The sequence below is a fragment of the Odontesthes bonariensis genome, chromosome 4, assembly GCF_027942865.1.
Source record: "Odontesthes bonariensis isolate fOdoBon6 chromosome 4, fOdoBon6.hap1, whole genome shotgun sequence".
NCBI classification, from domain to species: domain Eukaryota; kingdom Metazoa; phylum Chordata; class Actinopteri; order Atheriniformes; family Atherinopsidae; genus Odontesthes; species Odontesthes bonariensis.
In genome coordinates this window covers 31076874-31100194 of record NC_134509.1, presented here as the reverse complement: position 1 = coordinate 31100194, position 23321 = coordinate 31076874, and the positions used below count along the sequence as shown (strand labels likewise).

At 42.6% G+C, this 23321-nt stretch overlaps 1 protein-coding gene across 5 annotated transcripts; it reads left to right on the top strand.

Annotated features, from left to right (window-relative positions):
* Positions 1-1127: 1127 nt before the first annotated feature.
* nacc1b (nucleus accumbens associated 1, BEN and BTB (POZ) domain containing b) lies at positions 1128-21423 on the top strand. Of its 5 annotated transcripts, XM_075463946.1 has the most exons (9): positions 3313-3642; positions 3719-3792; positions 8518-8668; positions 11776-12018; positions 13483-13689; positions 18168-18624; positions 20024-20321; positions 20548-20645; positions 20794-21423. In XM_075463946.1, exons 3-9 carry the CDS (start codon positions 8543-8545, stop codon positions 21099-21101), a joined length of 1737 nt encoding a protein of 578 aa, XP_075320061.1. In that variant the 5' UTR covers positions 3313-3642; positions 3719-3792; positions 8518-8542; the 3' UTR covers positions 21102-21423. The 5 variants fall into 5 exon arrangements, with proteins under 5 accessions (XP_075320063.1, XP_075320064.1, XP_075320061.1 ...); XM_075463948.1 differs by lacking the exons at positions 3313-3642; positions 3719-3792 and adding an exon at positions 1128-1343; XM_075463949.1 differs by lacking the exons at positions 3313-3642; positions 3719-3792 and adding an exon at positions 2159-2354.
* The last annotated feature ends 1898 nt before the right edge of the window (positions 21424-23321 follow it).

Sequence of the window (23321 nt, the reverse complement as noted above, 5' to 3'; positions counted from 1 at the left end):
CGTGTAAAATCAAGGCAGTAAACGGCGCCTGCACAATAATAACCACCACAGTTCTCAAGGCATCAATGCTTCTTCAGTAAACAAAGGTCGCACTTTTGACTTTAAAGCAGATTTGTTGTTGTTTTGGCGCATATTGTGACGTTCGAAAACGCAAAACTCCAGTTATCTCTGTCTACACGCAGCTGCATAAACGGAGTTTTCAAAAATCTTCACTTTGCCCGGAGTTTTTAAAAACATTCGTTTACGATGCGTTTTTATGCGTTTTCATGTGGATGACAGGTCCAAACGTAGAAAAATATATTCGTTTTAGCAGATACCCGGCTACGTGTGGATGGGGCCTCAAATGTTCATCTCTGCAAACTATTTACCAGCGTAAAAGATATGATCATCTTCCAAAGTAATCATCATAAACCTTTCAAAATGACTTAGTTTCCATTGTAGCCCCATTATGTGACCATGAGCTGCATATCATCACTCTCTCGTGCTTTCCTGTATTGCAGCTTTAAAAAAAAAAGACCAAAAGTGTCGAAGAGAAGGCTAAACCAAAATATTCCCGCTACTGAAATGATATAAATGCTACAACAAGAGAGGGAAAATGACCAAACTCTCCTTTTACATGGTCATTTAATTGTGCTTATGTCAACATTTAACTGATAGCCTAACTACTTCTCAACATCAATTGCTATCAAAAATGAAAATTTAGTACTTAGTTTGCAAAATGAATTCAGTGCATAGAAATGCAACTATTTCAGCTACAGTGCAAAAAAAAGAAGCCTCTTCTATCATATTTAAACTCTTCTGTTTGAGGGATGAATCAAGATAATTATGTATAGGCTACAGCTTTTAAATAATCATATATGAATTGAAAGGTTGTATGAATAAAAGTAGTTTTTCACTGTTTTATCATTCCATCAAGTGGTTTCAGTCACTGGTTTTCAGCATCTTCCATAGAGCGAAAACTGACTGTGAGGACGTGATAAAACGCCTGCCTCTACTGAACGCCTATCTGCAAATATTCTTGAACATCTGGATGGGGGCGCTGTGACAATGAATGCCCAGAGAGCGTGGCGCTATACATCTGACACAGGAGAATTATAGAGTTAATAGTATTTGGCATGACAGGGAGAGAGAGCGGGGAGCGCAGTGCCGTGCCCGAATGCAGTCTCATCCTGTTTAGTATTCTCTGTGCGCAGTGCCTGGAGGCCCCGGAGGGCTCACCTGCCCGGAGTCTAGACGCGCCATCACACGCGGAAGACAAGCGGGATCGAACCGCCGGCTCCCGGCTTCACGGTACGCGCGGCGGTGGGAAGGAGGGAATCGTTTCCACGGCCAAAGACGCCCCGGTGAGTGAGTGAGCGGGTTCAGTGGGTGGACTGGTGGGTGGGGCTCAGACAGGTCGGCTGGGGACGCTGCCCGCCTGTCTACCTGCTTCCTGCGGCGCGTGGGCTCCTGTGTGTTATCAGTTGTTCCTTCAAATGTAATCTCATTACTTTTCTGTCATTAGTGTCAATGTGTTTGACACATTGCGGCTTACATTCCCGCCAAAATCGTATTGCACTTTCTGGCCTATATTCTCAAACAGAACATTTTGAAACATAAAATAACAAGAAATAAAAACAGCCCACTGAGGCTTAAGGACAGATCGATAGATGGATAACTTTTGGGTTTCTTGCTTTGTTTTTTATGGTATTTAGAAATCACAATGGTTTGAAAATAAACTTTCTTCTGCGACATATTTAAAAAGAAAATTAAAGAAATAAATAGTGATAAATTATGGATAACTTATGTTTTCGTTTTTACTAAGACTATAATTAGTCTATTAGAACAACTGACTTCTGATATAAGACACCGATAATATACATTAAATATATAGCCTAATTATTCCATATCAGGCTATTAATGGAGAGCAGGTAGCACAGCCCATTATCATTATAAATCACTGCTGTATTAACAGTAGATAGGGTGCCATATGTTGTTTAAGCCTATTGGCAAGATAGTGCCCACAGCCCTTTTATCTGTCTGTCTACCTGTCTATCTGTCAGACCGATCAGTAGCTCTGTGATCTGTCTGCAACCCCTGGGAGGGTTAAAAAAGGAAAAAAATCCCCGCTTTGCTCCTCTGTGTGTCCCCCTCCTCGATAGCTCTGCGCTCTTTTCCTCGTCTGCGTGAATGATTGCGGGCACGCACGCTAAAGTGTGTATGCATGAGTCGTGTGCGTGCTCCGGCTGCTGGTTCACAGCGTACAGTCACAGTGAATGACTGTCTGTGGCGAGGCGGAGGGAGACACTGGACTGCTTCTTCTGCGCCGCTCCTCCATTGATACAATTTCCAGCGGAATAGGCTACATCTGAGGGGTGAGTCAAACGCGGTGGGTCACCTCGTAGGGACGGTTCGGTGAGACGGAGTGTACTGCTCGCGCACTATGTACGTGGTGTGCGTGTGTATGTGTGGTGTTGGTTGGGGTGCCTTCTTGAATTTGGATGGGTGAATAGCGGGCGGTGTATGGTCTCCAGCGGTGTGCCGAAGTGGAGGTTAGGCTATTGTTTTCTTTTTTTCCCCCTTTTTTTATTGGAGGGGGGGGGGGGGTGCTTGGTGTTAAAGTTGTGCTGGATACTATGGGGGATGGGCACAAGGGGACAGACCAAACTTTAACCACTTCACACCGGCTTCATACTTTCGTCGCCCCGAGCTACCTCCTGTCTTCCCCGGCGAGTGACTACACGAGTTGCCGGTTCATCTTTCTCCCGCATTCCTGAACTTCCTCAGAAACTCGGTGGTGTTTGGAGCCGCAGGTCTTCTTCTTAATATTATGCAGCATCTGTAAAGAGCTGCCAGTCGTTCGTCCGCTAAATAGTATGGTGTCCTGTCGGTAAACGGGTTAGGAATTTACAGCCAACCCCTTACTTTCCTCTCCCCTCCTCTCTTCTCTACTCTCGCCATGCCGGATCCATCCCTCTGTCTCACCCACAGTTGCAGAGCGTTTGTGTCCCGGGATGACCTGTTGATGTCGGTTAAAGATGGAGTGCCAGGATCGCCCTCCGTTATAGACCCCCCCCGGTATAAAATCCGTTGTGAATCGGAGCCAAGTAGCCTGTGTGGCTGCCCGAGACCAATTTTTGATGGAGATGTAATGAATAATGTAATATCTGTGATTCATCCTAAGCGACATCTTGGAGAGGAATAACGTTTGGCAGACCCTTATCTGTAGCTGCCATTGGGCCGTAGGAAGAGAAGGGAATTTGGTCTGAATGGGCATCACACCGTGCTGTCACGGAGAGGGGGGGGGGGGGCAGGGGGGCGAGGAGAGCACCGGACTGCTGAATATCTTTACCCCCTTGACTGTTTTGTGTCAGTGTTCATGTCCTCGGTGTCTCGGGCGACAAACATTTGCGTTCAAGCGTTGAGTGAAGTTGGAGTCGCGACGGACATCCAAAATAAAGGAGAATAGCCCTCTTTTTGTGCCTTCTCTGCCGCCGCCCCCTCCCGCTGAAGTCGCGCTTGCACCGGCCCGGGCCAGCAGAGGACTCCCAAATTCTACCGGGCATAGAGGCTGGCACACGGCGGGGCACCGAGAGCTCTTTGGCCGCTCTCGCTGACCTCCTTAACCGCTGGTGGCGGGATTTTTCCCGAGCCGTTTTGCCGGTGAGACTCGACTGGTAGACTTTCATGTCAGAATGATGTATAATTTATGTGTATGAATTATATTTCGTTTTTGAAGTTTCAGCTCTTGTGGTGCCCAAGGGAGGCTACACTATAGCGACATCGTGGTGGCTGTCTACCCAAAGAGTGTCGGTGAATACAGCTTTTTCCTCCATAAATGTCTTGAACCCAGAGCCTGGAATTTATTACGTGTGATTAATGACATGTTTGTTACTTATATGTGGAGGTGAAGTGTACTCTCATGGCCAATGCTAGCTTTAGCTTTAGCCTGCTACTTGCTAACAGGCCACCTTTAACCTCCCTAAACCAGGAAACTGAATATGATTAAGCAGTGATTGATGTTGATATCAAAGACTGATGTTCAGATTGATGGTAGCTTTTACTATGGCTGACTGTGATAATAAAGTTCAATTTTTTTTGGGGGGGTTGTAGGAGGAGCATGTGGTTAGTGTGCATAAAGTGAAACAGAGTTTGTAGCACTAAGATAAAGTGAAAAAGTTGCAGAGGAGACACTCACACACACACACACACACACACACACATACACACACATACACACACAGATCCAGCCACTCAGTTTAGCACTGAGTCAGAGCATGAAATGGGGCATATGTTGACTACAGGGCAAGGGTCAAGTGGTGTGAATTAACTCCCCTTTATGGGTCTTGTAAGTTGTTGTGACCCCTCTGACCCGTGAGGAAGAAAAGGTGGCGGGTGGGATGTCAGTGGAGTGACAAGTCAATGCTCCACACTGTGTCGAAATGAAATCAATCAAACAATAGGCTCGCTTGGAAGAACATGTTAGCCTTAAAAAAAAAAAAAAAAAAACATACACACGTCTGCGGTTAAAACTTTCACCTCAGATTCAGGTTTGTTATGTTTATCATCAGTATCATTGTACTCAGGGGGGTCATTTTTTTCTTTTCTTTTTCCTCACACATGCTTTTTGTCCTAACAGCTTCCTGCTTATTATTCATGTGATTGGACATATTTACACCTGGAAACAACCCCAGGTATCCATTATTGGTTGCTGAGAAGCTCCACTGGGACACTTGTCTGTTCAAATGTTCGCTCAGGGCCATGTGCAGATGTATAAGAGCAGTTAGTGTGCATCATACGTTTCCTGCATTTTCTTAGCACGTCAGAAACCAAAATGGGTTTGTTTTTAGTTTAAATCATACGTAAGACTTGTAACCTTTTTTTTTTTGTAATACAGTGACGAGGTTCACTTATTGAAATATTATATTATTATTATTATTATTATTATTATTATTATTATTATTATTATAATACTAAAAAAGCACGGAGAGAATATTAGTTTCAACCACCTCGGTTGAATTATAATTGCTTTAATGTTTATGTGTTACGGCACAATAGGAGGCAAATGAAAACTCGGTTGGCAGGCTTAAATAAGTAGGTGTAACAAAACTGAATATATTAATGTAGATTATATTTTTATAATAGTCTTGCTATGATAATTATGTTCCCTATCTAGTAGTTTATATGTGATCATAATTGTTGTTGTGCGGTGCAGGACTGCCCCATTAATTAGGCGTAATGATATTGCAACTACAGTTTATATGGTTATTACGCACATTATTATTAACACTTGGGAAATCTTTAACTATCGTATGTGTCGACTGACTTTGAAAGCACCCATAGGTGCTGATAGCCAAGACTGACGTTGACTTTGTGAGCATAAATTCAGAAATGTCAACAAAGGAAAACATATTAATGAAACGTGTGGCTTTCTTGCCATAAATAAACACGGTTTGTTCTTGTTTCTTTCCGCCCCCTTCTTACCAAATGTGCTATGCTGACATTAATCAAAATGAATTAGTTACTGTAAAGCTGCTAATTAATTTAATGAAATGCTGATGGCTCTCTATTCTCAGTGCTGTCCTTTATGTAGGCATAAGGCAGGAGCTCAGGACTGCTTTAGTCTACTTTTTTTCCACATTTATTTTCCAGCCAGGGAAGGTTTGCTGAGCATGCAAGCCACAGCAGCCTGCTTCACATTCACACCTGGAAGCTTCCCATTACAAGCACTGTCCTTTGTTACTGGTCAAGGAGTAGCTCTTCTGAAGCAGTTAAATGAAAAATCCAGTTTCAGGTGCTCCTGTAATTATAACTTGATTTAGGTCAAGAGTTAGTGTATTTACCACAAAAAAAAGCTTTAATTAGCTTATTTTCCCCCTCTTTTCCTATAAAAATCTTAGATTAGCTCAACTTGTTTTAGTCTCATGGAAGGATTACAGTGATTAAAGCGCAAGAGTTTTTGCACTATATGCCGATTGCGTGGTTGTAATGACGGATTTGCAACCGGAGACATTGTCGTGTGTTTTGCCAAGCTGTTTAGTCTACATTAAACCTGTCTCTGCCACATCAACAAAGTTTAAGGTTTTGCTTCACTGCACAATGGTGTGCTGATTCTGATGTGTAGAACTCTGCCTCTGTCTTTTCCACTTATTGTGAAATGGTCGCTGTACAAAAAGCCCTTTGTGTTTTCAGGAAATGGAAAATGTACATTTATATCAAATGCCTCGATACCTTCTAAACTCATAATGGCTAAGCTGATTATTGCATGCCATTGAAATTGCAGTGGGCAAGTCTAATTATGTTTAATTTTGTCTTTTGTTTTCTCTTTTAAAATCCTCATTAAGGATAGTCAAAATCTTTTGTGCATTCCACCTTCCGGGTATCTGTTTAGCTCTTTTGCTAACAGCTTTTTAATGTGAAAGATTTTTTTCCTCTGAAATGTTGGTAGCTGCTGAATTCTTTTCCTGTGACTGGTTGGAACAAGTGTTAAGGCATTTTCTGTCCTCTCTCGAAGACACAATTTATAGAGGCCCAGTTGATGAATAGTAAAAACTGGTTGTTAACCGAAAGTGTCTTGTTGTAGAAATGGACAAGACATGGCTACCTCTGGGAAGTTGACCAGTATGCACACAGCAGTCACTCAGCGACTGCTCTTCTTCTAACTTCGGGGTTGGAGATGAGTTTTTGTCTCAAGTGGAAAAGTTTAAGTGTTTTGTGATCTTGTTCACAACTGATGGAAAGTTGGAGCGAGGTGGACGATATGGATTTGGGCTTCGTCAGCAGTGAGCACACATTGTATGGTGGAAGCCAGTCAAGAGACTCCCTAACGAATCGTGAATGAAAAATGTGTCCGTACAGATTTTTGAATGACAGCTGTCACATATGCCCAGGGGCATTAACTGAGCCATCATACAAAAAGGCAAACATGAGATAAGCTAACACAATAACTATAAGAATGGAAATCTATTAGGGGCTACAATATGAAGTTTTTTCTTCCATCCAGGTTTCATTTTCGTGGCTATATTTTCAATGTAAGGCATCAAACCGGTTTATTTTAATTATGCACAAGGCCAAAAAAAACCAGTCATTGTAGGATGATGCAAGAGTTCATATTTGAACAACTCTGTTTGGTGTTGGGATCTTGCCCCGACCACTGCATTCTGAATGTGCATGTGAATGTATGCAATCAGACAGAATAATGCACATGTTGATTGATAAAGAAGGTCACCAGTTGCAGGCCGAGCCACTCGCAGTATATACAGTCTCTGATGGTAGTTGAAATATTTTCTATATATTAAACCAGAGTTAAAGGGATGACTTTTTTTTTTAACTTGAGAAGGAAGCTCTTTTACTGAGGAATAATTTGACTTCCCAAAATTTGCTACATCAAAGAGTATTCTTTTCTGAATTCATGTGGAGAACTGGAGGTGATTTTGAAGCCTCCGGTTGAGGTTTTGTTTATAAATCTTCCAGTTGAGGAACAAGGTTAATCAGTCTAATATTGCTCAGATTAGTAGGTTGTTTAGGGTTGTAGCCAGGGTAGGATAGAGCGTATCATCGTCTGCTCATTACAAGCCACGCTCCAATATGCGTCTGTGTCAGCTAAGCTTGGCCAGCATCCATCGCTCGGAGGCCACAATCTTGCATATAATGTGTTTGCTCAATAGAATTGTGACTCACCTTTGTGTTCTCATCTGTTTACTTCTGCTGCATCATACCTGGCATGAGAGCAGTTGTATTTATGCTATGTACATTTATAAATAGAGGAAAAGGGTCCATTCAAGAATGATGCCTCCAGTCTTGAGAAAAAAAAATAAAAAATTCGGGAGACATCTTGTCTTTATTTATTCTTTGTTGCAACTTTGACAGTTCCTTTTCTTTTGATCACAGGCCTCTTTGTCGGATGGTGAAAAATACAAATGAAATAGATGGGTTATGTAAGCAGCTGTGTTTTGACTGTGAGGGAGTGACAAAAAAGTAACAAAGTAGGGCAAAAAACCAGCAAACTGTTTATTAACTGTGAATTAGATGTAATGTAACAAGCTTAGGAAAAAGATAAAGGGTTATGTAACTGTCACTGCTGCCCCAGAATTCTCTTTCACGTGGAAGTTAAAAGTTTTGAAGAGAAGTTGTTTTCCAAATAATGAATTAATTAATCATTACACTTTACTTACCCAGTTTCTTTAAGTTCTTTCCCCCTCATTTCTGTCTCGTCTGTCTTCTGTACATCTTCCAGTTTTTTTTCCTCTGTTATCCTTGTGTTGTAACTCGTTTTTATTGTTTTCTCTTCTGTTGTGCTGCCTTATCTCATCTTCTCCTTTTTCACTTCTGTAATTTTTCATCAGTTTCTATCCTATTTACTCTGCTTACCCTCTTTTGAATTATCCCTGACATCCCATCATCTTTGCCTTCCTTCCTTATTATCTGATGTCTAATTCTTTCTGTTATTGCATCCTGTGCCTGACACACTCCTCACTTTCTAACCTTTTTGTGATCCAGTTAACCTCGTCGTAACTTTTACCTTAATGTCTCCTGCAGACCCTGTGGTGCTGGGCTTAGCGTTATGGCTCAGACACTGCAGATGGCGATCCCTAACTTTGGCAACAACGTCTTGGAGTGTCTGAACGAACAGCGGCTGCAGGGCCTCTACTGTGATGTCTCCGTGGTTGTCAAGGGGCATGCCTTTAAGGTTGTATTTTTATGCTTTTTTATTCATCACATTATGAATAGACGTTATTGTATTAGATTTCATGTTTTGGTGGGATAGGGCTGGGGTTAAATGGGCTCATTTTTGGAAAATAAATTGGAACACCAAAGATCACAGGGGGCACAAGGTCAGAGGTTGTCAAAATAAGATTTGCTTTCATATAAAACCGTAACACATTTACAGAATCATCAAAAGTTTGTGTAACGATGAAATGCATAAAAAACTTGGTGCATGCGTTTTCTTGATTTGCAGAACATTAGATAATTCTTGAAAGCGCACATCAACGACTGTACAAACAGCTGATTATCAATCAAACTGGTTTATCTGGGAGACGTATTAACTCTCTAAGACCACCGAGGTGATACTTGGTTCTGAATCAAACACCATGCACTTCAGCATCTTGTAAGAATAAAAACAAAAGCCTGTTACAAAAACCACACCTGATATCTCATCTACAGACAGTCAAGCTCACACAAGCTCAAGGTGGCCATTAGTTCTTTCTTTTTTTGAAAGCCACAGTATGCAAATGAAGACGTGCATGCAGGCATATAGATAAAAGTGGGAGGCCAACCAAACAGAAAGGTTGGGAACCACTGATCCGAACATGTATAAGCACAAACCCCAATTCCATTGAAGTTGGGACGGTATATAAAATGAAAAAAAAAACAGCAGACAACGATTTGCAAATCTTTTTTGACCTAAATTCAATTGAATACATTAAAAGACAAGATATTTAATGTTCAAACTGATAAACTTTGTTGTTTCCTTGCAAATATTCACTCACATTGGATTTTGATGGCTGCAACACGTTCCAAAAGAGTTGGGACAGGGGCAACAAAAGACTTGGAAAGTTGAGAAATGCTCCAAAAACACCTATTTGGAGCATTCCATTGATGAACAGGTTAATTGGAAACAGGTTCGTGTCATGATTGGGTATAAAAAGGACATCCCAAAAGGCTCAGTCTTTCACAAGCAAGGATGGGGCGAGGTTCACCACTTTGTGAGCAACTGCGTGAGCAAATAGTCCATCAGTTCCAGAACAACGTGCCTCAACGTAAAATTGCAAAGAATTTGGGGATATCATCATCTACAGTCCATAACGTCATCAACAGATTCAGAGAATCTGGGGACATCTCTGTACGTAAGCGGCAAGGCCGAAAACCCACATTGAATGCCCGTGACCTTCGATCCCTGACGGCACTGCATCAAAAACAGACATCATTCTCTGAAGGATATTACAGCATGGGCTCAGGAACACTTCGGAAAACCGTTGTCAGTTAACACAATTCGGCGTTACATTCACAAGTGCAAGTTAAAACTGCACTATGCAAAGCGAAAGCCATATATCAACAACACCCAGAAACGCCGCCGGCTTCTCTGGGCCCGAGCTCATCTCAGTTGGACTGAAACGAAGTGGAAAAGTGTTCTGTGGTCTGATGAGTCCACATTCCAAATTGTTTTTGGGAATAATAGACGTTGTGTCCTCCGGACCAAAGAGGAAAAAGACCATCCAGACTGTTATCAGCGCAAAGTCCAAAAACCAGCATCTGTGATGGTATGGGGGTGTGTTAGTGCCAATGGTATGGGTAACCTGCACATTTGTGAAGGCACCATTAATGCTGAAAGGTACATTCAGGTTTTGGAGCAGCATATGCTGCCATCCAAGCGACGTCTTTTTCAGAGTCGTCCCTGCTTATTTCAGCAAGACAATGCCAAACCACATTCTGCACGTGTTACAACAGCCTGGCTTCGTAGTAAAAGAGTGCGGGTACTAGACTGGGCTGCCTGCAGTCCAGACCTGTCTCCCATTGAGACTGTGTGGCGCATTATGAAGCGCGAAATACGAGCACGGAGACCCCGGACTGTGGAGCAATTGAAGTTGTTCATCAGGCAACAATGGGAAAGAATTCCACCTACAAAGCTTCAGCAATTAGTGTCCTCAGTTCCCAAACGCCTATTGAGTGTTGTGAAAAGGAAAGGTGATGTTACACAGTGGTAAAAATGCCCCTGTCCCAACTCTTTTGGAACATGTTGCAGCCATCAAAATCAAAATGTGTGAATATCTCTAAAGAAATAATAAAGTTTATCAGTTTCAACATTAAATATCTTGTCTTTTATTGTATTCATTTGAATTTTGTCGAAAAGGATTTGCAAATCAATGTATGCTGTTTTTATGTACATTTTACACACCGTCCCAACTTCAATGGAATTGGGGTTTGTACATACTGTAATGTGAAAAATATTTTTTTTTACATATAAAGACTATTATATCTATCTTGCTTTATGTTATGTCCAGTTTCATGTGAAAATTGCTAGAATCGTGGCCATTTCCATCATTCATTTCCACGTCTTAATGAAGGAAGAGAGGCATTAACAGAAGTGACCAGTGCCTGAATCACTGAAGGGGGCTTTAGAGAAGCAGTTGATGCTGCCAGTCTGTCTGAAAATGGTAATAAAACCATTTCCAAACAATACGGAGTCCATCATTCCACAGAAAGAAAGATTATTCACAAGTGGAGTGGACGTCCCAGCAAGTTCACCCCAGGGTTAGACCACTCAGTGCTCAAAGAAATAAAAGAATGAAATAACACCGGCTTCATCTCAGACTGTATTATGTTCAAATTTATGAGAGTAGAATTAGAAAGAGGCTGAACAAGTATGACTTGTATGGAAGGTTTAATAGAAGAGGGCAGTATGGTTTAGGTTTGTATGGTTGCATCTGAGCAAACCACAAGACTTCTGGAACGACATCCTTTGGACAGACACAGCTACTGTAATACAGTGGGAAAAGACTCATGTACATTTGGTACGATTTTAATACTTTCCTGAATGAATTTCTTTTTCTGTGGAAACTCAATATGCTCAATGCTGCGATAATCATTAACTGCTGAGATCAGCCCAATCGTCACCCACATTTCTGTTTCTGTGGGTTTACGAACCCAAAGAAAATAGTAAATAGTGAGATATTTCACAAATAAACGCTGCATTTCATGATATAAATCTTTATATGCTGTGTATACTGTGTTATTTCGGAACATTTATGTTTTCAAACCCTGATGACTTACGTTCCCCTGTTGTTTACCCCTCAGGCCCATCGTGCAGTGCTGGCAGCCAGCAGCTCCTACTTCCGGGACCTGTTCAACGCCGGCGGGAAGAGCTCCGTGGTGGAGCTCCCGTCGGCCGTGCAGCCACAGAGCTTCCAGCAGATCTTGGCCTTCTGCTACACAGGGCGCCTCAGTATGAACGTTGGAGACCAGTTCCTGCTCATGTACACTGCTGGCTTCCTCCAGATCCAACAGATAATGGAGAAAGGCACAGAGTTTTTCCTCAAGGTAACCTGATAATGAAGCACTGATTTAATCATCCCATATGATATAATGCAGGTTGACAGGTTCGTACATATATAGCTGTAAATGGGAAAGTTAAGTAAATTATAATCAATTATTGTGGTAAAAAGAAGCAGACATGAATAAAATGACCCTTTTTATGTGCTGCCTAAGTGTCCCTATGCTCAATGCCACGGTGTGACATTGTGACATTATGCGGGTGTCTGTGGTTGTTTACACTCTCTTGTAACATGAGAATAATTGAAACATCGTAGTGACACTACAGGTTTTCGTCTATATTAGCACATGGTCTGATTAGATCTGGAGTGCCTTGCTGCATAAATCTGCATATTAATGTGGAAAACCAATTTCAAAGTTCCCCTTCACACCTCCAGATAAAGACTTCACATGCTATGGAATATAATGCTTTTACTCTCATTACATGTTGACATAAATCAAATTTGCTGTAGAGCAGCAGAGGTACATTTCTATTTTCTGCTGTATATTTGAAATAAAAAGTACATAATTCATTCAGTCAAATACGCACACATTAAAACTAACTGAGTTGGATAGAAACATATGCTACAAAATATGATCAAATAAGAGATGAAAATGCTTATGAAGTGATTGGACGTTCGTGTAATAATTCTTGATACGGTCACAGCTGAGTCATGCTATGGTTAGAGTTCCATTCGCACATTTAACTGGCGTGCAGTCCTTATCCCAGCAAAGTTGCACAAGAGTGAAATTGAGCTATTGACCGAAGTACGCCCGACGCCACGATGCTGTTGACTGTACGAGAAACAACTGCGAGACATTCTGCCCTAACTAACTTTCTCCGTGGGAGATTATCATACCTGTCAGGAGAGTATAATAAAGTAGCAATGTTTTGAGCAACCAGCAATTAGTCTTAATGGGCTGCTTTTCAGTCACAGTTTCTGACGTGTTTAGCTGTGTTACATGTGACAAAGAAATATATGTGACTGAGAGCAGCTTTTTTGAGGGAATTCAACTGGATTAAAATATGCTTACTGTTGATTGTTTTTACAAGAAGATGAGCGCACAGGCTCATACACGCAGAAGTGATTCAGAGCCCATCTGCATTATCTTAGTCTCGCTCTAAGAGCTTTGATTTTGTATGATTTCGGTCAGACCAACTTGCATTTTAAAAATCTGGTTTTGGTTAGACTAAGACGATAGATTTTTTTATTTCCAGTGTCATGTAAATGTGCTCACTGATGGCTATGGGGTAGAGGCTGGTGGTGCATCTTAGGTCTTTCATAGTTACAAAGTGGAAAAAAAGGCAACGAAAAGGATGAATATTGCCCTTAACATACATTGCGTTGGACAAAATGCGGCTAAAAGTTCATTTTCATCTGTAGACCCGGTGTAGAACAGCTACTCTGGATGGGGAATCCCAACATTACACCTATGAAACATTTAACCGTCTTCTTATCGCCTCACCTCCAGGTCTCCTCTCCAAGCTGTGACTCCCAGGGTCTCCACACTGAGGAGACCCCATCCTCTGAGCCTCAAAGTCCTGTCACCCAAACAGTGGGAGGGGGTGGAGTCGCAACTGTAGGAAGGCCCTCGTCTTGTCTGACGCCCCTTCCACTGGTGGCTAAGGTGAAGACTGAACAGACAGCCAGTACACCTCAGCCAACTCCACAGCAGCAGGTAAGCTCCAGGTGATGTTCCTCGAATAATAAAAAAAAAAAAACGTTGCTTCAGCGAGGTATTTTTTAATTTCACGTGTAAATTCAGTAAAGTGGTCTAAAAGAAACAATAAATTGTCATTCTTTGTTAACGTTGCCTCAAACTGGGCATCACAAGAGGTCGAAAAAAGAATGAAATTTAATTTCTGAAACTATCCCACTTATAAGGCACCCGAAGCATTGTAAATCTGCAGTTCAGAAAGAAAAGTCCATCTACTTAAAATGCAGGCGGAAACCGGAGTAAATAGTCTTTCTTTTTAAATTTAGAAGGAAGCATTTGTTGCCTTGTTCGTAGTTATATGCAGAAATGCTTCTGGCAGCATTTATTCAGCATTAGAATTAAGACAATTGTTCCTTTTTTTTTATTATTTCTCTTTTTCTGACAGGTAGAAAAAGGGTTGAAAGTATTTGTGAGAGCGAGAGAATTATATTGAATTATTTAAGATTTCTTCCTAATTTGGCACTTGAGCTGGGGATTCAATCTTGCTTTTGATATAAGCTGATTGGAGTTAGACTTATTGAAAAACAGTTTGTGTCGTGATTCGCTTCGGCTGTACACATAAACATGGGTATTTTGACAAATAAAGATTTTTAATTATGTTTTCTGCTTATTATCCATATGCAAACACAGTTGTTGGCTCCTCCTTGAAAACTCAGGCCAGGGTGAAGATATTTACAGCCTCGGGTTACAGTTTTGTCATGTGGACAGGGTTGCCTGTGTTTTAGGCTCGCCAGATGAGATTTGACGCCAGTGTACATGCTGAGATTCAGTTTGTTGACATGGCAATGGGAGACTGTATGGAAGAATGGAGGCATCAGAATGGGATATGGAGGTCACTGCAAATGAATCCAACACACAACCTGCCGCAAATGTCGCTGCCTTTGGATGAGACCCGATCAGAGCTTTACTTGTGGGACAACCTTAAGAATAATGTGGCTGCTACAGCAGAATAGAGACAGTTTTCCGTGTTGTCTTTGAGTGAGCTGCTTCACACACACATTAGCCGCTTTCGGACTGTAGGAACCTTTGGCAGTTCTAATAACCTTTTAATCCACAGGGCCGTTTTCTCCCACATTCGGACATACAGGAACTCGGGACCATGGCCCTCAGTTCCTATAACCATTTCAGCTCCTTCTCCGAGGTCGGGTCTTTTCTGGGTTCTATAGGAACACATCTGACGGAGGTGTTTGGTGGTCGGTAGCTACGCCCCATGTCATGCTTTCACGGCTGAAATGTTTACTCATACGACACAGACGCAACTTGCGCGTGTTTAATAAGTTAAACTTACACGTTGTCTCCTTTGTCTGCGGCGCTCTGCTCTCCTTTCTTACTTCATGAAATGAAAAAGTATCGCTTGCGCTCCATCCTTCGTCTCCTGACTCTCTGTGAGCTCTTCCAGCCTCGATATTAGACGCCTGATGTGATCGTGCATGATTAATATCACCATCATGCAGACCATGAACACGGTGGCCTCCCCGCTCTCCATATTAGCTTCTTTGTGGTGTTTTTTCTTCTCTGGGGTTTTGTTTTGTTGTTGAATGTGGCGCTAAAGTAACACGTCAGTGACGCAGACGGTTGCGCCGCATCAGTCCCGACCTGGGGCCCGTTGCACAAAAGTGGGATAGAGGGAAGTGGGATATGTACAGACGTAAGTTACCATGGAGATTTATTCTGTGAAGCTAGCCTGCTCCAGACCAGGCTAAGTTCCAGGATCTATTTAATCTCATTCCTTATCTCAGTCAGCGGTCGCCACAAATGGAAACCAATATTTATTCCACTGCCTAGAACATATTGTTAAAACATTTAACTATACCCACTATCATTATTGAAACATTTGTGATCATTAATTACAATCATTTTAGATAACTGATGATTTTAGATGAACCACTAGATAATTTAGTTTCCCACAGACTACACATAAAGTACATCACCATATAAATATAAATACACATTAGAGTGTACCATGATGTTCCTTTATTGAACAAGGATGAATCAAAGCAAGTAAACCATCAGCTCCTATCAAAAACTGAAGTCACACAGTGCTCTACAAGACAAAAAGCACAGAATCAAAGCATGCAGTTTGAGACAAACTGTTTGTAAAAATGGGCTATACAAATAAAATTGCCTTGCCTATACAGCACAAAAACCTAACAAAAATTCCTCTGCCATTGCAGGCCCAACTTAAATCAACATGCATATTAATTAAAATAATTTAACACATATTGGTCTCTGACCAGCCGACCACAGTCGTCATCCGGGAAGATGGCAGGATTGTCCCAGTCTATGAGAGCTGGCACTCTGGGGGCCCTCTCCTTTCTCAGGCAGGCCACATTGTGGAGGACAGCACAGGCCACAATGATATCACATGCCCTGTCTGGGCTGACTCTCAGGTGGGTCAGACACTGAGAGCGTGCCTTCAGTAGGCCAAATGTCATTTCTATCCGGGCCCTTGTTCTGGCATGGGCATGGTTGTATGCCAGTTGTGCCTCCAGAGGGTCTGCAAATGGAGTGAGCAGAAAAGGCTGGCAGGCATACCCTCTGTCACCCAGCAATACACCCAGGAATTCACCTGTGAATACAAAATGTTACCATCGCAATCTCATAAGTAGTGACAGTCTTAACACAGCCATGATGTTAAAAGTGGTTGTCAATAGAGGTTCTGTGGCTCACCTTGTGATGGGCACCGATAGATCTCTGAGTTCCGAAACACTCGGGAGTCGTGGACCGAGCCGGGCCACTTTGCCACAACATTACTGATCAAATAGTAAGCATTGCAGACCATCTGAAATGATAAGATGTTAAACCAGTTATTGCACAGTACAGGCAATGTGTGGACAGGCACATTCTTAATAAAAAGTACACTTGTTCAGTATTTGTCAGGGGACTTACCATTCTGCAGGATGTTCTTATATTTTACTTTGACTTGCTGCCATGTCCGTTTTGGCCCAGTCATGTTAAATCTACACACACAAAAACACACACACACACACACAATGAAACAGTGGAGGAGCATGGAGTTACATTTAGATAATTTCACTCACATGCAGTCAATTTCAACTTATTCATAATCAAAGTAGACTACAAATATCTTTTCAAATATCGTCACCCTCCTAAAATAATCGCATAAGTCATTTTTTCAGGTTTTTCAGGAAACACAAAAAACTCCCCCCAAAAGTTAAATTATAGCATAAAATAATCATTTCAGTCAGTAAGTATGTATCAAAGGATGCGTGACATAAGAACACTTATTGTTTTTCATAAAAACTAAGATTAAATAAAGGACTTAGGCATTTTTTGGACCACACCTTTGATGCCAAAAAATGACTTGGGCGATTATTTTAGGAAGGTGACGATATGTTAATTAACATTTTATTTGGATTGTAGCCTAATTGTGATAGTTTCAGTGGAGTGGTGAGTGTGATTTGTGCACTACTTACGCATTCAGGCGGTCAGCAATGGTTTGCCACGCTTGCTCCCTTTGTTTTTTGACTGTGGCAGTATTTCCTTTTTGTTTTATTTTCTCCTTCACCTCTTCATAGGTTTCCATGTATAATTCTTGCTCCGCTGGGGAGAAATACGCCGCCCTTGTTGCCATGGTGAATCAGTGAATCTATGATCGATCGTGGGGTCTATTTAAGCAAGCCGTGTGCAGCACTTATCCGGGATCGGTTTCACCTGGCTTAATGAATCCGTGTCTGCTCATCCTGGATTGGCCTTTGTGCAACCAACTAAGCCCGGGCGCACATGTTTTGGATTCCTTGAACCTGGCTAAGTAATTCATCCTGGATGTCTAAATCCTACTTTTGTGCAACGGGCCCCTGGTCCCGACTCATGTGCGAATGCAGACTGAAACAGTTTCACTGGGGAAGGGCAGTTATCAGAACGAAATTCGAGGAGGACCGTTCTTATAACTGCGTTCTTAGAACGGCTCTGTCCGAAAGCGGCTATTGTGAGGAACACTGAAGAGAGCGCTTGAAAAACATAGCTGCACATGGTGACAGGTGAGGTAACAGGTGAGGGGCGGTCACTTGTTACAGCAAACACCTGTGGACTGTCAAAACACGTGCTTTGTACAATGATTAGACGAGTATGTGTCACTGTGGAACGTTTCCCTATGGATGGAGGTTGTTTTGGTCAACAGTGCTGTGTTGATGGGATGTTTTTTTTTTGGCAGCGAAGGAGAGAAAAGCTCAATTTTATCAAAATACCTGTGTTTGTGTGCATGAGGCCTTAGTTACTGTTACACCGACTTAGCTGTGTACATTTTTGTCTGCACTTGTTTTTCCAGAAGCCTGTGAAAGTTAAAAACATGGCAGATTTGCATGTGGCATTGCCCTTTTGTTCTTTTTTTATTGTTATTCGTTGGCTTTTTAAGAGCTTTTCAAAGCATCTGAGTCAGGCAGAGGTAATTAACCAGTGTTTCTCTCTTTCCTCCTCAGCAGGAGGGCTCACCATACTCTGTGGTCTGCACCCCTGTGGCCAAGCGGCTATGGGAGGGGGGAAACCGAGATGGGGGAGGGGGATGTGGAGGAGGTGGGGGAGGTGGAATGAGGAAGGCTGCACGTTACTCTTCCTCCTCTTCTTCTTCCTGCTCTTCCAACACAGTGACACAGGATGCCTCTGGGCGTGGACCAGCAGCTAATGCTGCTTTGTTGGGCAGCGGCACCTTAGTGGGAGGAGCTGGACTCAACAGTAACCACAACAATAACAACAACAGTGGCGGGACCCCCGAGGGCACAAGCCCAGGCACACTGAGCATGTACACTAGCGACTCACCCATCAGTTACCACGACGACGAGGAAGAGGACGACATAGCAGATGAGAGTGCTGAAGAGCAGTACAGACAGATCTGCAACATGTATACCATGTACAGCATGCTGAACGCCGGAGCAGCAGGTAAGACTGCCGATAAATGCATCAGCATGCGAGTTCATTTCAAGTAGGAGTATGAGCCCCATAAAGTTTGTTTATGGAAAAGATGTTTAAAACACTTACCTTTATGGATTGTCTGTAGCTTCAATCATTCGAAGTTTCTGGATGACTTGATGGTTGTTTAGAAAGAAATGTTAAAAGTGCCTTGACTCCAATAGCGGAAAAGGGTGGAGTTTTTAGTTGGTGTTGGTGTTGGTGCTGCGACGGTAGGAAGGCCTGCTTCTAGTCTCACGCCTCTTCCCCTGGTGAAGAACAGAGGGTCGCACAAAATGCAGTTGTGTCAAATTTCATAAGAAATGTACATAAAATAGATTAAACAGTATAATTAGAAATACACTTTAACCTGCTTTACTTATTGTGTTTGTCTCAGGCATTTTGAACAAAAAGGCAAAGGTTGACAGTACTGGGAAAATCATAACAACAAACATCATCTTAGGACTCAATAAATTCAAAATAAAAATCATGTCAACTTCGAATAAGTACAATCAAATTTAATCCAGTAATAATCCAATTAAATGCAGTTCAATTTCAGTATGATAGTATTTATAAAATATCAATTTGGAAACAGTAGCCAGTAGCTAAGGAAACCATTTTCTATACCTGCTTAATCCAGTTCAGGGTCAGCTGAGGGTAGCTGGAGCCCTTAACAGCCCCCATTGGGTGAGAAGCGTGGCAGTCATCAGTCCATCACAGCTCCACACAGAGACAAACAATCATGCTCGCACTCACACCTGCAGTCAACGTTGAAGGCATGCTTATGGATGGTGGGAGGAGAGAAAATACAAATTCCACACAGAAAGACCCCAGCTGGGATTTAAGCTGTAACACTTTTGCTGTGAGGGGACAGTGCTAAACACCACACTACCGTGCAACATTAGGGAAGCCAATGGATCTCATTGAATCTTTACTTCGAGCATGCAGCAGTGGAGAGGAGTATTCTCCTCCATTGGATGTTTTGTGCTCAGAATTCAGTCAAACGTTAACGTGACTCATAGTGTGGGGTGCTCTAATATTGTTGAAAAATCTGCTGATTATTTTCTTGACAAAAGGTTAGTTATTCTTTTTTCTGTAAATGGTGATTGGACTGTGAATTCAGAAACATCCAAATATTTTCATTTCATTACAAATCATTTCATTAGTACTAAATCTGGCCTGAAATATATGGTTAAATGTCTACTGTACATTTAATTCATGATCTTGTATAGCCGCTTTTTACAGCTGAGATATTTGACAGCTTTTCTTTTCTTTGTTTAAATCAGGAATGAAGAAACCCTTTTATATCCCTAAAAGAAACTGTAACTCAATGTAAATCCCACCCAGTCCGCAGTACAACATATAACAATAGACCATCCTCCCTCCTCAGTGGTTGGGGAGCGGGTGGAGGCTCTGCCAGACTTGGCCCCTGACTCAGCAGGTGGGCGGGGAGGCAGAGGGGGGCGGTCCCGGCAGGACCTGGCATCACTGCCCGCCGAGCTCATCAGTCAGATCGGGAACCGCTGCCACCCAAAGCTGTACGAGGAGGGTGACCCTGCCGAGAAACTGGAGCTGGTGAGCGGCACCTCCGTCTTCATCTCCCGAGCCCAGCTCATGAACTGCCACGTCAGCGCTGGCACCCGCCACAAAGTGCTGCTAAGACGGCTGCTGGCCGCGTTCTTTGACAGGTGAGGGAAATCATTTTCCTGTGTCTCCTTCGTCTCCTTTACTGCTTTTAACTGCTTGAGCAGAAAAGATGAACCGTCATGTCCTCCGTAAACTGCAGAGTTACACAGTTGTCTTTTTGGCTCTTTTGTTTTTCTGGTGAACCCTGCATATTAGAGCCATGGGGGAATTATTTGTAGCCATTTTGCAAGTGATGTTTTTTTTTACATTTTTTTTAAATTTTTTTAGGAGCACCCTGGCAAACAGCTGTGGAACTGGCATCCGCTCCTCAACCAACGACCCCAGTCGTAAACCTCTGGACAACAGAGTGCTGCATGCTGTCAAATGTGAGTCATACGAAAAGCGCGTTTTTGATATAGACACTATGGATTTCTGGCATTGAGATTTTAAAGATGCCGCCTTAGCAAACTAATAGCTTTAGAACTTACATTGAGATTGAACTTTTTGGCTTTTTTCCCCTTTAACTTCCTCCAGTTTACTGCCAGAACTTTGCACCAAGCTTCAAGGAGAGCGAGATGAATGCCATCGCAGCCGACATGTGCACAAACGCCCGTCGCGTCGTCCGCAAGAGCTGGATCCCCAAGCTTAAACTGCTGATGGCCGACAGTGACGCCTACTCTGCCTTCTTGGCTGACAGTGTGAAGATGGAGGCAGACGCGCTGGGGGGGGAGCAAGGCTTTGACCCCGCCTCACTGGAAGCCGTGGCGGCATCAGCGGCGGCCAACAGTAACGAAGCGGGAAGCATCCCGGGGGCTGGAGGAGACGGCAGCACTTTGTTTTGAGTGAGTTATCGGACAGATAGATGGAATGGACAGATTGATGGAAGGAGGGTTGGCATTTCTCTGGGGTGATTAGTCGAGGACGATGGCCACTGTGGTCTTGATGACAGTAAGCACTCCTTCCCAAGCCACCATGTTTTGGGGATCTGTGTCTTCTCTTGCACCTCTTTGGGTCATTTTGTTGTGCTTTTTTTTTTTTTTTTTTTTTTTTTTTCCACCTTTCTGTCTCTTTCCACAACAGAGAATGTTCCTCATTGCTCTTCTGATGGAGAGAGACCGAAGGACATGGAGAAAGGTTGCAGAGTGAAGAGGCAGAAGATAAGCCCCCCCCCCCCCCCTCTTCATTCCTCTGAAATCTTTTCAAATCTGATTGTTTCAGCCTTTATTTTTTTATGTTTTTAAATTGTGTATTGTAAGGTCCTTTTCTTATAATTATAATCAATCAGACATTCCCTGGGGACAGGGGGGGTTTAGGGGTAATCTAGTTTGGAGAGATGTCCTCCTCCAAACTCCGGTAACACTGTTGTTTTCATATTGAATGTATGCGTGATGAAGCATCCAAACTGCAGTGTTGTACATCAGCGGAGACTGAGTGAGACTGTGCTGAGCCCTTTTTGTTTGTGTATTGTTTTGCTTTTTAGCATCTGGACAGCAGGATGAAAGCTTTTCTGAGAGTATGGTGTTAATGAGGTCAGGGGCTGAAATGGTATTGATATGTATATTGGTATAGTTTACGATTTCCTGGACCTCAGCCTGACCCTGCTCGTTGAAGCCCTGCCAGGTAAGCAGGGAAACTGACCCGTCAGTCTTAAAGGAAGTGCTACTGATTTGAGTTGTTGCTTTGGTGGCAGCATCTTGATTGGATGGTGCATTTCGAGATTTGTAAGCCAGTGTTGTGGCAGAGGAGAAAATCTACAATTTTAAAGCCTTTCCCCACTTAGTACACCTTAAAGATCTGTTTGTTTGGTGTTTTGTTATCTCCTTTTTGTGTGGTTTAGATGTTTTTTTGGCCAAGGCTCCCGAGGGAGAGGAAATTTGTTACATATGATTGTTACAGAGTTTGCATGAGCTAAATGCACTGTGTTGTTTCCTGCGGTATGAGTACAATCGAACTAAGTTTTTGTACGTATTAGAAGGAGAGGGGTGTTTTTTATTTAAGAAAAAGAAAAAAAAAAGAAAGAAACTCAAATTTCTATCTCCTTATACCGCCCGTATTTTCAAGAAAATCTGAAGGAAAGTCAAAAATGACTTGAAAACAAGTTTCTGCTGGAGAGCTCGGTAACTTTAGTGTGTGAGGTTTAATTTCAGGACGAGTTCAAATTGATTTCCAAATGAGTATTTGCAGCCGCGCCATTAACAGGACAGGCTTCTTCGCGCGTCTGCCTGGCATTGACTAAAGTGCTAATTCAGGCAGCGGTACGTGGTAAAGGAATACAGCTCTGCACGTCTGTGTCGGTGTGTTGGACTACGACTCAGTTTGTGTGTGCGCTGCACAGAGGGAGAAGGAGAGCGCGGGTAGTCAGACGGGGTGTTTGCACACACGCTTGGTCGATTCATTCACCCACTGGTGCGGTGAGCACTCTTTACACCCTAATACGCATTTGGGCACCGTCAGCTGCATCAGCCACAGCACACTAGAGCAATTTTGGAATTGCACAGAAGTATACCTGAGAGGCTGCGGCCCAGCACATGTGAGCAATCGGCTACGGAGCGCTCGTGTTTCTGGAGGCTGCGGAAAATCACGGAAACCTGAAATTTCTGTGCGTTTGTTTGAAAGGGAAGTTGTTGCCTTTACAATTTCATAAAAAGATGCCGCTTAACAGAAAAATGTTGGCATAGAAACAACCCTGAAAGTCAGCCCAGTCATATTTACATGTTCGTCACGCCTATTTTTTTCATATCCCCATTTCCAACGGCCTTAAGACTCACACATTGCAGCCGAGTACGCTCATCAACTACACCCTGGAGAGCACTTTCGTGCTCCGCTTGAGGATGAATTCAGGGGCTTTAGATGAGATTTTCAAACAGTGGCAGTGGTATTTTGGCCTTCAATTTCACTGATGGGTCAAACGAATATTCAAATTACATTCTCACCAGGTTCTAGCTGGATTTAAATTTTTTCTATCCTAAGAGGCAGCATGACAAAAAAAAAAGCAAACGAGTGTAGCCTGCTGTGTCCACCCATTCACACCCAGAGCTTCATTTAAAGCATCCTTCTAAAAA

Bases quoted from the DNA above. Each gene is read 5' to 3' on its own strand.
- nacc1b (XM_075463948.1), top strand. From the start codon at position 8,543: ATGGCTCAGACACTGCAGATGGCGATCCCTAACTTTGGCAACAACGTC. The intron at 12,019-13,482 runs GTAACCTGATAA...CCTCACCTCCAG, and splicing joins GCACAGAGTTTTTCCTCAAG to GTCTCCTCTCCAAGCTGTGA. The intron at 20,322-20,547 runs GTGAGGGAAATC...AAATTTTTTTAG, and splicing joins CTGGCCGCGTTCTTTGACAG to GAGCACCCTGGCAAACAGCT.